Here is a 13,982-nt window from a genome sequence, read left to right as displayed (position 1 = left end):
TTCCTAAGAGAAGAGATTCATCCTTCCAGCCGTCCAGAAAAAGTAACAGAGTCAGGAAAAACTAACTTAGGATTCATTATTTTATCTTCTTCTTATAGACCTCCACTAGTCAGGCAATCTTCTGCCTTCAGTCTGGTATTTGTCAGCTTTTCCGAGAAACACTTATTCACAAGGGATTTGTGGAAATTCAGACTCCCAAAATCATTTCAGGTATTGTATGTGTGATCCAGCAGCTACAGATCTGCTTCTTTTACAGCTGCTCAGCGTACTATCTGCCAAAAATTTAGTAAGTTTTTATTTCAAAAAGATAAAGTTCTATTTCTAATTTAGATGCAACATAGCAAACTTCTAGCAGGTATCAAAGTTGTTCTTTACTTTTCTCCTGACTTTGGATGTTAAAAGAATGACAAGACAAATATTACATATACACCTGATTTATGTACTCTGCAGTGCATTTAAAGTTTTAATTTGGTTAAATACAGATGTCTGATCATATGCATTGTTCTTCAAATCAGTGTTCTCAATGTTGAGCACTGCCAGTTCCATTCCCAGTATCAAAAAAACTAATTTAGATTAAAAGCAACTTCCACCATAAAGAAGTTACAACAAACATATCGTGGTATAAAATATGATGTCACTTCTTTAGCAGTGAGCATATGGCTGAATAGAAGGTGGTAGATCATTTTTCTGAAAGTGTGGCACAACAGCTTCAGCCCAACTAAAAGTCTAGAAATGTAGATTTTGCTTCTAGTTCTGTTGTTGACCTGCTGTATTGTTTTCAAGAGTCAAATTACTTGATTTACTGGTGGATGTTTTTCTTCCATCTTATTGGTGTTCTTTGAGGTTTTGTGGATGTTGCTAAGACATAGGGCATGGAAAACGTAGGGCAGAATTTTTTTAGTATTCTCATTGTATGTGCATTCATTATACGCATACATTTTTCCTACCGAATTTTATACTTCTGTCTTTATATTTTTGAAGACAGCTCTTGATTGAGATTAAAAAAGGGCTTTTTAACAAAATACATGTAAGCAACTATTCTTTGAACATGGAAAGTATCACTGAACTATAAGATGAGGTAACTTTTTTCCTGGAGAGGCAGTTGAAACAGCATGAATTACTAAAGACTCCCAAGTAGTTTATTTACGTAGGACCTTTGAGGAAGTGTGCTATTCTTACTGTGCAGTGTACCACTGAAAGCAAGCAAGCAAGCATCCTATTGTTTGGATGAGATCATATTTTGTAAAAATAACTACGTTAAGTCAATTTAAATCTCATAGCTTGTCTAAGATTTGAGATTTTTAAAGTTACCTATATTCAGAAATACTCACTGAAACCATTTCAGTGGGAGTAGTGGTAATGAAAGAAAAGAAACATTAATCTCAGTGGAATGGTTAGTAACAATAATAATTAGTACTTTACCTAGAGTTATCTAAACATTAGAACTTTCACAGATTATTAACTAATCTTTCACTCTGGCATGCTTTTGTTAGCAAGTTAGGCAGCTATAACTCTCATACCACACACTGGGAAATGGAAAGGTAAAGTGACTCAGCTGATAGTTTTGGTAGGCAGTTTGCAGTAAAGGATTCAAATGCATGTGTTCTTGGTTCCTATTCTCTCAAGGTAACCATCTACAAAAACTGCCTCAAACTGAGAAAAAGCTTTATACCTTTGGCAGATGTCCTCTGGTAAATCTAGTTTTGGCTCTGAGAGAGATGCCTGCAGTTAGAGAGGATGGTCCTGGCAAAACAGGATATGCGCTTTCATCTCGGCCTCTGCAGTTAACCCGTGGAAGCCTACGTCACTGATAAAGACTGGTTTCCACAGCAGTGTTGGGCTGCAAGTAGATGTGGTGGTATAAGCATGCATTCTCTGCTTTCTCACTCTAAGATGACGGATGGGTGGGAATAGTAACATTTTAAACTACCCCAATTAAATTTGCAGATTTGCAAGACTATGTGTGACAGTCCTGAGCTGCAAAACTTCCCTTAGCATTAATGGATGCAAATTATATCTTTTTCCTCTAATATACTTTGAAGAAAAAAATCTCCTGATCTGTAAATGTAAGACCAATAGTCTATAACTCTACCTCTGATTTATTTTTTACATTTTTATTTTAATAATTACTGCAAGGATTTGCTTTTCAGCTGCCAGTGAAGGAGGAGCCAATGTGTTTACTGTATCATACTTCAAAAGCAGTGCCTACCTGGCTCAGTCCCCACAGCTGTACAAGCAGATGTGTATATGTGCTGACTTTGAAAAGGTTTTTTGCATTGGCCCAGGTAAGAAAAGTGTTGGTTTATCCACGGTGTGAAGTGTGCAGTGATGGCTTTTAGCAGCTGTGGTACAAATAAGATAACACGCACACTGAAAGCTTTGAATGGTTTCACTTAATACAGTTTCACTTACCAAACACAAATTTCAGTTGAGGCGACTAATGAGAGTAAAGTTGATAGAGAAGTTGCTGGAACAAAACTAAAATGCTGAAATAAGCATGGAGTACTCTTCTCCAGTGTCTGCTGTTCTGTGAGAAGGAACAGAGTTGCACTGGAAATTGATGATATGATGAAGTTAGTAAAACATGGAACAACGCTGGTTACTGAAGCCATAGTTTCCTATTAACCATGCCCAGTAGTTGCCTAGTTGCCTTTAGTTGCCCAGTAGTCAGCAGTTAAAACAGGCAAGCTAGGTTTTATGTGCTTCAGATTGCATATTAACATATACTTATTCATTGGTTTTGTATATGTACCAAACAACTTTATTTAGAAAACGCATACATTTAACTGGGCTGTCAGTAAATAATAAAAAATTACTAATTTCCATTCTCATGCTCTCTTTCTCAAAAGCTGATAGGACACGGCCTCTTTAGGTGGTAATACAGCATTTTTTTTCTTTTTGAAAGACTTCAAAGACAGGTTTAAAGATATGTAAGCTGGAAATGCTGGAGAACAAGTCAATAACAGCTTGTAAAATAAAAATGCAAGTAATTCAGAAGATCTTAAATTTCTTGTTAATTACTAACAAATCAGCCATGGTTTATAAGAAGATCTGTTTATATTAGACTCATCTATCTGAAAAAACCCCAAACCCACAGAACACACACACATGCACAAGTTGATTTCCTCTGAAAAAGGCAGTTTTCAAATACGAACGTTCGTATGTGCCTGAAAACTTGTCTGTTTTTTCCACTTCTGTCTGTTGGTCTGACAAGAGATACTGCCTCTCTACAAGTCTTGTCTGTCTTGTATCCTTTGAGCACCATAGCTACAATAATGCTGTCACTGTTGTTATAAATGATGCTCCGAGGCAGCTAGTTTTCTTTTTGTTTTTCAGTGAGAATTGTCATGTCTAAAGACAGCATTGTCTGCCTGATCCAAATGCTGATGTGATTGATTGTCAGTGTTATTTTTCAAAATGGAATGATAATTTCAGGTCAGTTAGAATTTCTGTTGTTTAATTTTACAGTATTTAGAGCTGAGGACTCCAATACACACAGACACCTGACTGAGTTTGTTGGTCTGGATATTGAAATGGCTTTTAACTATCACTATCATGAAGTGGTAGATGAGATTGCAGATACCTTGGTGCAGATATTCAAGGGACTTCAGGAAAGGTAATGAGAGCATTTTCCATTTCATGAGCAACTTTGTTTGTTGGAGATTTCTTGCACTGTGGTATGAAATGGGTAAGCATTTTACCCTCAGCTTGTCAGATAATCATTAGTAATCTGATTTACAACAGAACTTCAAACATTTTTGCTTCACTCTTAACTATTTCTTCGTCCCTGACTCTTAAAGTTCATTCAAGCCATAGGCCAGTAAACTATTTTTAGCCTGACTTGCATCTCCTAGAGTATGCTAGCTTGCACTAAGAAAACTTGTTTACTGTTGAATGGACTTCCTAACAGAAATGATCCATCATTAATTTAAAACATCCTTCTTTTTGTGCCACTATAGGTAGACTGATTGTTCTATTTGGAAATTAGTATTTACTATCTAAGAAAGTTTTTCTGAATCAAATTTATTGTAACAGCCTGCATCTCTGCTATGAAAGCAGCAAAGATGATTTTCCATTATTCACAGTCTAACTCATTAAAAAGCCAGGCCAGAAGTTTAGGAAGTGTTTTTCATTTACTTACAAATTAGACAATCTTGCCAGCAGAAATGCAAATCTTTTCATCTGCTAGGAGGAAATTTCTCTTTTGTATTTGAAATAGGATATTACTCAAATCAAAGAAGAACCCAAGTAAATATTAAAAATCAAAGGGATGATTTCTCAATGTCTTTACTGTGAAAATTTGACCTAGGCAATTATTTCTTACAAAAGGAATAGAACAGAAGTAATAGTAAAATATTAACATGTATATCACTGAAGTAGATGCATTAACTTACATGAAACATTTCATTAGGATTGTACAGAATTTGTCCAGAAGTCGCTATAGAAGTTTTTTATGTTGCAAGAGGGACCTCTTGTGGCAAAATTTTATTGCCATTGCAAAATCATTATTAGATGCAAGAAGAATACATTTCTTGATTGTTTTTTATTTTGCTTCTGTTCTTGTTACTCCTATATAGATTCCAAACTGAAATTCAGACAGTGAACAAACAGTTCCCATGTGAGCCATTTAAGTTTTTGGAGCCAACTCTGAGGCTGGAATACCGTGAAGCTGTGGCCATGCTTAGAGAGGCTGGTGTTGAAATGGGTGATGAAGAAGATCTGAGGTACTTGGGCAGTACAAAAATGTGTCAGAGCCTTGTGAAAGTGGTAGTGAAGTGCCAGTTTTGTACTGTGCAACTGACAGCCCTCGAGAAGGAACCACAAGCTTTTAGAGGAATAAACAGTACTCATATCCAGATCTCTTGATAAATAAATGGATATGAAAATAGTCCTTTCTTCTAACATAGACTATACGTACAAAGTCTGAAATCCAAAAGAAAATAACTTGCAACATAAAGTGAGAATAACTTCAACCTTCTAAGGATAAGAAGCATTTGTTTTTCTAACAATTGCAGTCCTTCATGTGAATTGTCACATGTTTTTGAATAGGATTAAACAAAAAGATTCTTCAGTGTTAAGGTCTTTCTTTTCAGTAACACCTTCCTATTTCTTCTTTCCAGCAAAATGATTAAGCAGTCATGATTGCATTCCCATTGATTTACTGAAAGATGGGGTTAATTAACTGTATATAAACTTCTCTAAAGACACTTAATAAATTAAAACATTTCTGTCCTTTCCCATAATATATCCATTAGGATAATGTGTGATTTTACAGTTAAACGATCTGTGCATCAAAGAAGTTTCAATCGTAAGAGTTTGATAGAGCAAAATAACTTCCTTTGCAACTGCTTATGGTGTTTCTCACTTATTGTGCCTAAGAAGAAACGGCTGCATAAGGTATATGCCAATAGGAAATAGAGTACACAATTCTTCAGTAATCAGAATCTGATGACTAGGAAGTAGTTACATTAAGAGCAAGAATATCTTAAGATATCAGTTAATTTAAAGGATTTCTAGGACCAATACAAAATATTTAGGAACAAAAATAAATATACTTTATTTCTGAAATTTCTGTCTGCACAATCCAAAACATTCAGAAACAAGTACTAGATTTTCTAAAGGGCAGGATGCAGCAGATCTGTAGCTTGAAATTTTTTTAGCTTTCTGAAATATATAATCAGGACAAGTTTAAATCACTTAATTTTAATGGTGATAATCTTTTTCAGCACACCTAATGAAAAGCTTCTGGGACGCCTGGTAAAGGAAAAGGTAACAATTATTTTAGAATAAATAAATTTGTCATTGACTCTGAAACCTGTTGTCATGGAGTCATTGGGTTGGTATAAATGCCTACATCATGTAAAACAACTTTTTACACACTGATTGAGAATACAGTATCTCAGAACATGCAGAGGTTGTGAAGAGTTTGTGGTCAGCATAAGCATTTTTTAATTGTCTGACTGCATTCCCATTTTGCTGCTGCTTATTTAGTCTACTGACAGTTTTGTCTTTATCATTAATAAGCTGTTTCAAACCATTTTCAATCTTTTATATATATTTCTATTACCTGTTATACTGAGCACACCAAACAGGATAGAACGTTCCAAAACCAGTTTTTACAATAATTAAAAAAAAACCCAAACCAGATTCTAACTAAATCTATAGGAGAACATAAGATCTTTGGGAAAAAAATAAGTACCTGTTACTACAGCAAGACATTTTACTGCTGAACATTTATAAGTTTATACTAGAAGTAGTTTTAGAAAACTGAAAAAAATAATACAACACTTTTATTGATAACTATTATTTTTTAAGATAATACTGTCAAATTTGTGGAAAGTTATTGGGAGATCTTGATTTTATTTCAAAGATGCACTGGTTGTGTCGTCTTCTTGTAATTTGTTCTTTACATCATTTTCTCTTGTACTAACTGTTTCAAATTACCTTCTTTCAGTACGACACGGACTTCTATATTCTTGACAAATATCCTCTTGCTGTGAGGCCTTTTTATACAATGCCAGACCCAGTAAACCCTGTAAGTAAAATTCTTTGTTGTTGTCAATGTTTTGTTTTTTTTTTTTTTTTTTGTAGTTTAAATTATTCCCTGTAGGGATAACTTGACAAAATAGATAAAGTATATTTATATGATCTGCTGTTATAATTAAAATTCTGATAACAAGATTAGGTCAGTGTTACATGACTTGTAAAGTGTTTACAGTTACTCTTCACTAGTGAAAACATACCAAAAGACACAAATCTAGCTAAAACTGGGAGATCTTTGTGAAGAGATCTTCATGGTCAGAGCACTGCTGCCATCACTGAAAAGAGGCAAAAACATTTTTCTAGGGCAACAGGCACTTTAACAGAAAAGATGCTTTTTTACATTGTTAGAAATTCCTCAGTTTATTCCTAAATCCAGGGTAAGTATCTTTAGAGCATCTTTTGCTGGGATAACTACATGCAAGTGTAATGGTTTTTCAAAGGGTGTGTGGATCAGCTTCAGCGTTTTAAATCAACTCCAGTGTAATGAGAGGAGCGAAGGGGCTGTAATTCCCGGGCAGACTCCAAATATATTGCACTCTTACTGCACGACTTTGTATATCATAAGTGAACTTGAGAGGTGCATATTTGCCGCCTAAGGATGGAACAGCTCTAAATAAACTCATCTTTGTTTTTCCAGAAAAACTCTAACTCTTACGATATGTTCATGAGAGGGGAAGAGATCTTGTCCGGAGCTCAGAGAATTCACGATCCTCAGCTGCTGACAGAAAGAGCCCAGCATCACGGCATCGGTAACAAGTCAAACAACATGAAGCTGAATTTAAAAGAATATAAATCATGATTGGATTTGTTTCCTTTAGAGGAAGAATTTGGGGTAGAATTTGTTGTATGGCAGTAGTGCTAAAATCACAGTACTGTTTCATTCTTAATGTTAATCCATCTAATTCTGTTTAACCTGTTTAATCCAGAGTGGTGGTATTAAGAAACTAGTTAGTTTCCCAGCAACACCTTCATGAAAAGGAATTGTTTCTGAGGACTTTAGAGAAAATGTAATGCAGGAAATACCTTCAACAGAATGAGGGTAGACAAACAAGTTTCATTTGGTTGTGCCTCTCTGTACTCTCACAAAGTTTTTACAGAGTACTCTAGCAGAGTCTTGGTTGGCTGTCCTTTTTAAAAATCTTCAACTGAGAGCAAATAAGGAGGAAGTGTCTGTTGGTGAAATTAAGAAAAAAAAAAAAAGAAAAAAAAAAAAGACTCGGCAGGGACAAGGCCAGCAAGTAATAGAAGGGTAAAAGAGTAAATCAGGTGGAGATCACAAGAGTAAAATGTAGATTAAAATTATGCTTTCAGTGAATGGCAAAGTGAAGTGGTAGGTACACAGTAGCAAAAAAGGAGTAGCTCCCACTGTAGCAAGATGGGAGAATAGTTGCTAAAGCTTCGCTTTCTCACTGCAGTTTATTCATGAAGTCACCATTTTCCATAAGTTACAATGAAAAATTGGGCCTAGCTCTTACTCAAGTCTAGACTTTCTTCCCTGATTAAGTTATTAACAAAATTATAAAACAAAACTGTTACAGTCATAATTTCTAGGTAGTCCTGGGTAATTTATATGTTTAATGAGTAAAAACCCCACTGTTAGTTTGTAAGTTAAATTAGTAATTTTTTTGTTGTGTTTGCAGTCCTCTAGTCACTTTTATGTTTGGCTTGGGGTTCATTAAGCAGGTGAGAAACATATCTTTTTCCTCTCTAGATTTAGAGAAAATAAAGGCTTACATCGATTCCTTTCGTTTTGGTGCACCTCCACATGCAGGTGGTGGAATAGGTAAGTATCCATATTTTATTTTTTTCTGTGTTAGCCTGAGCTTAATTTAAACTGCTCAGTCTCAAGCATGGTTCAATATAAAATTCAAGCAGCCTTGTTAGGTAAATGTGTGGGGCTGTTTATCCTGGAGAATTTAAAGAGAAGGTAAAATGTGAGGATTATTGTAAAATAAATAGGCAAAATATTAATGGCACAGTCTGGCAAGTTTAAAAAGTAGGTGATCACAAGAAAAAATGCCGATTTATTAGCCAGGCACATCACCTTCAAATTTGACCAATGAGGAAGATTTAAGGAAGCAAGAAAACACTGTATTATGTATGGATTTATCATAGCCCACTAATGACAGAAGCCACTGGTCTCAGTGCATTTGATGAAGCTGTTCTGCAGTGAGGAGAGATAAGTGATTGCTCCTGTTTTATTCAGTGATTTGACTGAATGTCACTGATCAGTTTGGCTGATGCTAATTTTTTCAGGAAAGGTATTGAGGCTTCATGTCTTGGGTGTGAGTATTTTACATATTAAAATAAAAAAAAATAGGGTTTAGGCATCTTAGTGCTAACAATTTACAGTTACGCACACTGCTTTCATTAGGATGAAATCTGTTCATGCATATGGAAATAGGACACTTTGTAGGTCCTGATCAATAAACAGAATTTCTTTGATTCAGTCTTTCTGCATTTGCGTTACTTTTTGTAAAGTATATTTAGTACATTTTCAGCATGTTCTCAGAACAACTTCCTAAGTATGCCTTCAGTAAATGCATTAGATCTGCAATATGCTGTTGAAACAATTGTTTTGAAACACCTGTAAGATGTAAGCATCAATGATGATGTAGTACTTGTGAGCAGAGGAGATGCAGCATTTGCAGATGACCCAAAATCATTTAGGCCAGTCAGAACTGACATCAAGGAAGCTGAAGCTACATCTCTTCTGCAGAGTAAATGCTCTTCACGGCACATCCCAGAGGTCAGGCCAAGTACCAGCCAAACAGGAGATGCTGTGAGAATTAACACTGGTTTCTAGCTGTTTCAGATGGAAACCTTAACAAAGGAGCACAGTATGTGAAAACTAGTATGCATCTGGGTTTCATCTCATGTAGCCCCATGGATTAGAAAGTCCTTCCATGTTCCACAGTACACACATAACCTCTGAGATTTCAGAAAGAAAGAACACAATGACCGGTGAAATATTTATTATCATAAAGATCCCAGCAGATAGTTACACGGGTATGTGTTGCTGAATCTACATTTTTGTATTGTAGAGGGTTTGGGATAAAATTTCTCAACTGTAGGTTTTTACTGTAGTTGCTTATGGCACTTAATGTCTCTTACTCCGAATCTGTTAAGACTGGTTTGGACTATACTTCTGTTACTGTATTCAAGATACAGTTCTCCTGATTACCCACCTCCCATTTCAATTTTCTGCACCATCTTTCTTGAAAGTCCAAAGTGATTCAGAGCAGGGTTGAGTCTCTAGGACCATTGCTTATTGATACATGTTCCAAATAAAGTCTGTATTGTGGCAGAAGGCACTGTATGTAAAATCCCTAATTTTTGGTTCTAGCTCCTTCCTGTACTAGGACGTGCTAATGCATACATCTCAGTCTTTGGTCACACTACTATGTGAGGCTGGCTGTAGGTATAGAGTACCTTTAGCTTCCAAAGAGTTTCAAAAAAAAGACTGACTATACTGATCGTTTTTTTTCCATTTGTTGTAGGGCTGGAAAGAGTAACCATGCTGTACCTAGGGCTGCATAATGTTCGTCAGACCTCCATGTTCCCACGGGATCCCAAACGACTGACACCCTAACATGAACTGCTTTTGAAAGTTTGAGATGATTTGCCCTACAAATATGATATGATTGCAAGCATATCCCCTGCTACTGATGAACCTCTATTGATTTGAGCATTATAATATGCAATTAAAAAAAAAAACATCTCGTTTACTAAAGTGCCACAATATTTTTTTTTTATCCTTAGCTGTTTATTTAAAAGAAAATATTTTCACAGATCAAGACTCTTTGTATTGGCAACTCTGCACATTTTTAATGAAAATGTGATACTTTGAGTTAGTATTCTTAGTGTCACATTAAATTGAATCATGTTTCTAAACTTTTTAATAAATTATGCAATAAAAATTCTGCATTTATAACTTATGTCAGCAAGGTTGAATATTCTGAATTACAGAATTGGCTCAAAGCTAAAATAACTGGATGCTTGCAATTTGAAAATCAGGAGGAAACCAGCCAATGTTAATTTACATGAGTGTCAGGTAGAGAAGCAGGTGAGAAGAAGAGTATTCTTAACAAAAAGGCTTCATATGAAATTGTGAAAATAGATTGCAATAAATCTCTCAAAGTAAATTAGATACAATATCTCTCTCTCTGGTTTTTGCTTTGTATCCTCACAAGATAATCATGAACCAGTAAGGGTTGGGGTTTTTTTTAATGATGCAATAACTGCCTAAAGTTTAAATCTATTTCCTTTGTATCTTCTTCCCCCCCGCCTTTTTTTTTCTGAAACTTGTATACAAGCCATAGGCTTGTTCTTTATTTTATATTACTATTTGAGAATGGATAGAAGGTTACACACACTCATGGAATACACAAGGGATATATAGTATTCTCAGAAAATAAATGGACAGCGAGTTTGAGAGCAGGTCATGTGTTTTCCTGCCTGACCCAGCCTCTAGGATAACAAACAAAACAAATCAGCAAGGATTTCATGTATCTATTGCCAATGAAAGAAAAGCAAATAATGTAAGCCAACCTATTTCAGGTTTTTTTTCATTTATAAATGCTGTGAACAGCCCAGCTGTGTACATTTAGAGAAATTGGGTGTTTCTGTAAGTCAGAGTACTTCTAAAATTCTTTCTAGACATCCTTTTTCTCAAATGAATCACTTGAACCTCCCTAATTTGCAGTGATGCACAAAGCTACTTCTCTTCCTCCTGCTCCCAACCGAAAGGATGTGCCCTGCATTTGGAGAGGAACCAGTGTATTTGAAAATTCCTTTTATGGACTGATAGTTGTTTTTCAAATTTAAAACACTTTTGTAAGTGTGGATGCCAAGGAGCAACATTCCTTACTTGGGCACTGCAATAGAGTTACTCTAATATTCATACATATTTGTAATTCCTGACTTAATTTTTGCTTAACATTTTACATGATAAAGCTTTCAGGAGGAGGTATGGTTTAGACAGTCTGTGTTATTGTTGCTACCTTGATTTTTAAATGTCAGAGAAGTCACATATTGGTTATGCTACAAAAAGGTCAGTGAGGCTGTGTATAAATTGTGCAGAATTTCACAAAAGGGCAAATCATCTTTTGCAGCTGCCATTGAACAAGACTTAATTTTAATGTTTTGTGATGAGTTCTCCATTAGAAAACAATCATACTAAAGGTCAGTTAGGTAAAGTACTGGAAATGTAAAAGTTAAACTTTGTTTAGAAGTCAGACAATTCAAGGAATAACATACTTTGCAGCTTTGCTTATGAGTCTGTTGTAATTAATTTACCATGGAGTCTTCCCCAAATTATTAACTTTAAAATCTTACAGTGTACCCAGTTGTACTTTACAAAGCTAAGTGGATTATATCATCACAGACTTACTACTGATGAATCCAAGTTTCAAAACAGTTGTTTATTCAGCTAAGCCAACTGGAATGAATTTAACTTAATTAACTTTTGTTCATAGGAACTGGTAATATATTCCGCATCGGAAGTGCATCCTTCCAATAAGGAGCAAAATTACTGACTTATATTTCATGCCAACCAAAAAAAAACCAACCAAAAACCCAAAACTCTGAGAACTACATTTCTTGCTCCAGATTCAGCAGCAAATACGTTCCCGTAACAACTGTGCTTATCCCAATTCTGTTAAAAGTTATTTGAGCTCATGCTGTAGTTTGATTTATTCACAGTAGCTGCACAAGAACAAGAATTTGGATGGAGACTGTGATTCCTTTGTATGCAGAATCCTTTCATGCAGCTTTTCTTAGCTAACTGAAAATAATTATGATCATAAATCAAACTGCAAAATGCATTTGTCCTGAATGTAATCTTAACAGGATACTTTAGTGGGAGCTGTGCATTGTTAGAACTTAGTTTGAAACCTTGCAAATAGTAACTTCAGAACTTTTATGTTGCTTTGATAGGTAGCAACTCTGGTTTGGTAGTTCTGGAAGTCAAACTTGTGTAGTCCTTTATTTCCAGTAACTTGCAGGAAGTTTAGCATTTTACATGGAGTCTACAATCCTGCTGCTTCTCCACCAGTTAAAATGTTTCGGGGTTTTTTTTTTTTTTCTTTCATGATACATAAATGGTAATTACAATCATGCAATTTTTTAAACTAAGGAACTGTAAAGGATATTGGTAAGGAATAGCCAGGGAGTCATCTGCTCAAAACAAACACAAAGCTTCACTTTGCTTCTGAAGTTTAACTACAACATTTTCCTGTGAAAACCCATCTGTGTTCACTGAGCTCTCCAAATCTGCCCAGCAGGAAAGAGGACTCAGGCTGTGCTTTTGGAAGCAAATTGCAGGAGTGGTTCCCCACACCTGTTGGGGGTTAACCCTGGGGGGCAGCTCAGCACCACACAGCTGCTTGCTCCCTGCCCAGTGGGAGAGGGGAAGAGGAAAGGAAGGGTAAAAGCAGGTAAACTTTGTGCTTCCACCCCGGGCCAGTTAATTCCAGGTGTATTGGACAGCCCTCCACATGAAAGCAAACTGCGGCCTGCGCTCTGCTGCCAAAGGGATGGAGGAGAAGGTGTTGGCCATATTCATTGTGGCACACTGCTTGGCTGCCTTGGACTCCAAGGTTATCAAGTTAGTTCTACTATTTTCTTATTTTCTTTGGATATAAAAGACCGTGTAAGCACAGGATAAATTGTAAACAGTCGGGCAGTTTTTCTTGGACTTTGCCACCTCTTTAGCCCTTAGTTGTCTTCAAAAGAAAAAAAAAAACCCACAACAACAACAAAAACCTCAAAAGCTATAATTATGTACTAAAGCACAACAGTCTGCATTAAAGCAATACCAGCTTTCAAAAAAGACTAACCCAGCCAGAACCTCTACTCTGACCTCTGCAGTGAACAGTGAGTGAACCAGGTATAATAAGATTCAGCTCTGCACAACAAACCAAATTGCCAGGCAGCCTTTACCATTTTGCAATTAAGACTCCGTTCACGGTACGGCAAGTACACCGTAACATGAAATAACACTACTGCAGGAAGCTCGGGCTGCTAGCGCTTTTTAAAGGGTTTACAGAACTGAAAAAGAGTCAGCCCTTAGCTACCTTAATTACAGCAAAATTCCCGGTTTAGGCAGAGATTAATGACTTTGCAGGTGGCAGAGCAATTCTAAGCAATTTTTCATAGATACTGAAACAGTTCCCGCTGGCACGCATCATGTGGCACCAGCTGCTCTTCAGTCGCGGCTGTCAGCCGCGGCATCGCCGGGCAGGAGCGGCCTTAGGCCATCCCGCCCACAAACGAGGAGCCAAGCCTCCAAACTGAGGCCTGACCCTCAGCTGGTTTAATTTACACCCTTTTCATCTGAGGCTCGTCCCTCAGGCGCAGCCTACCTACTGGGTCTTGTCAGCGAGAAGCTGCCCGAGACGCCTTCCACGCAGGGAGCCGGGGTTTCCACGTTTCCCCAG

At 36.5% G+C, this 13,982-nt stretch overlaps 1 protein-coding gene across 2 annotated transcripts in view; it reads left to right on the top strand.

Moving 5' to 3' along the window:
* DARS1 (aspartyl-tRNA synthetase 1) overlaps positions 1-10,693 on the top strand; it is a 42,232-nt gene extending 31,539 nt beyond the window's left edge. For both annotated transcript variants that reach the window (XM_030017365.2, XM_030017366.2), the window contains exons 8-16: positions 99-210; positions 2,151-2,285; positions 3,469-3,616; positions 4,578-4,724; positions 5,727-5,769; positions 6,455-6,535; positions 7,181-7,292; positions 8,255-8,326; positions 10,044-10,693. In XM_030017365.2, the coding sequence (XP_029873225.1) occupies positions 99-210; positions 2,151-2,285; positions 3,469-3,616; positions 4,578-4,724; positions 5,727-5,769; positions 6,455-6,535; positions 7,181-7,292; positions 8,255-8,326; positions 10,044-10,135 (942 nt within the window). In that variant the 3' untranslated portion in view covers positions 10,136-10,693. The remainder of the gene's footprint in view (positions 1-98; positions 211-2,150; positions 2,286-3,468; positions 3,617-4,577; positions 4,725-5,726; positions 5,770-6,454; positions 6,536-7,180; positions 7,293-8,254; positions 8,327-10,043) is intronic.
* Positions 10,694-13,982: the final 3,289 nt, after the last annotated feature.

This window comes from Aquila chrysaetos, chromosome 6 (genome assembly GCF_900496995.4).
Source record: "Aquila chrysaetos chrysaetos chromosome 6, bAquChr1.4, whole genome shotgun sequence".
Taxonomy (NCBI): Eukaryota; Metazoa; Chordata; class Aves; order Accipitriformes; family Accipitridae; genus Aquila; species Aquila chrysaetos.
Note: the sequence above shows the minus strand (reverse complement) of the source record. Positions and strands in the feature narration are given on the sequence as shown.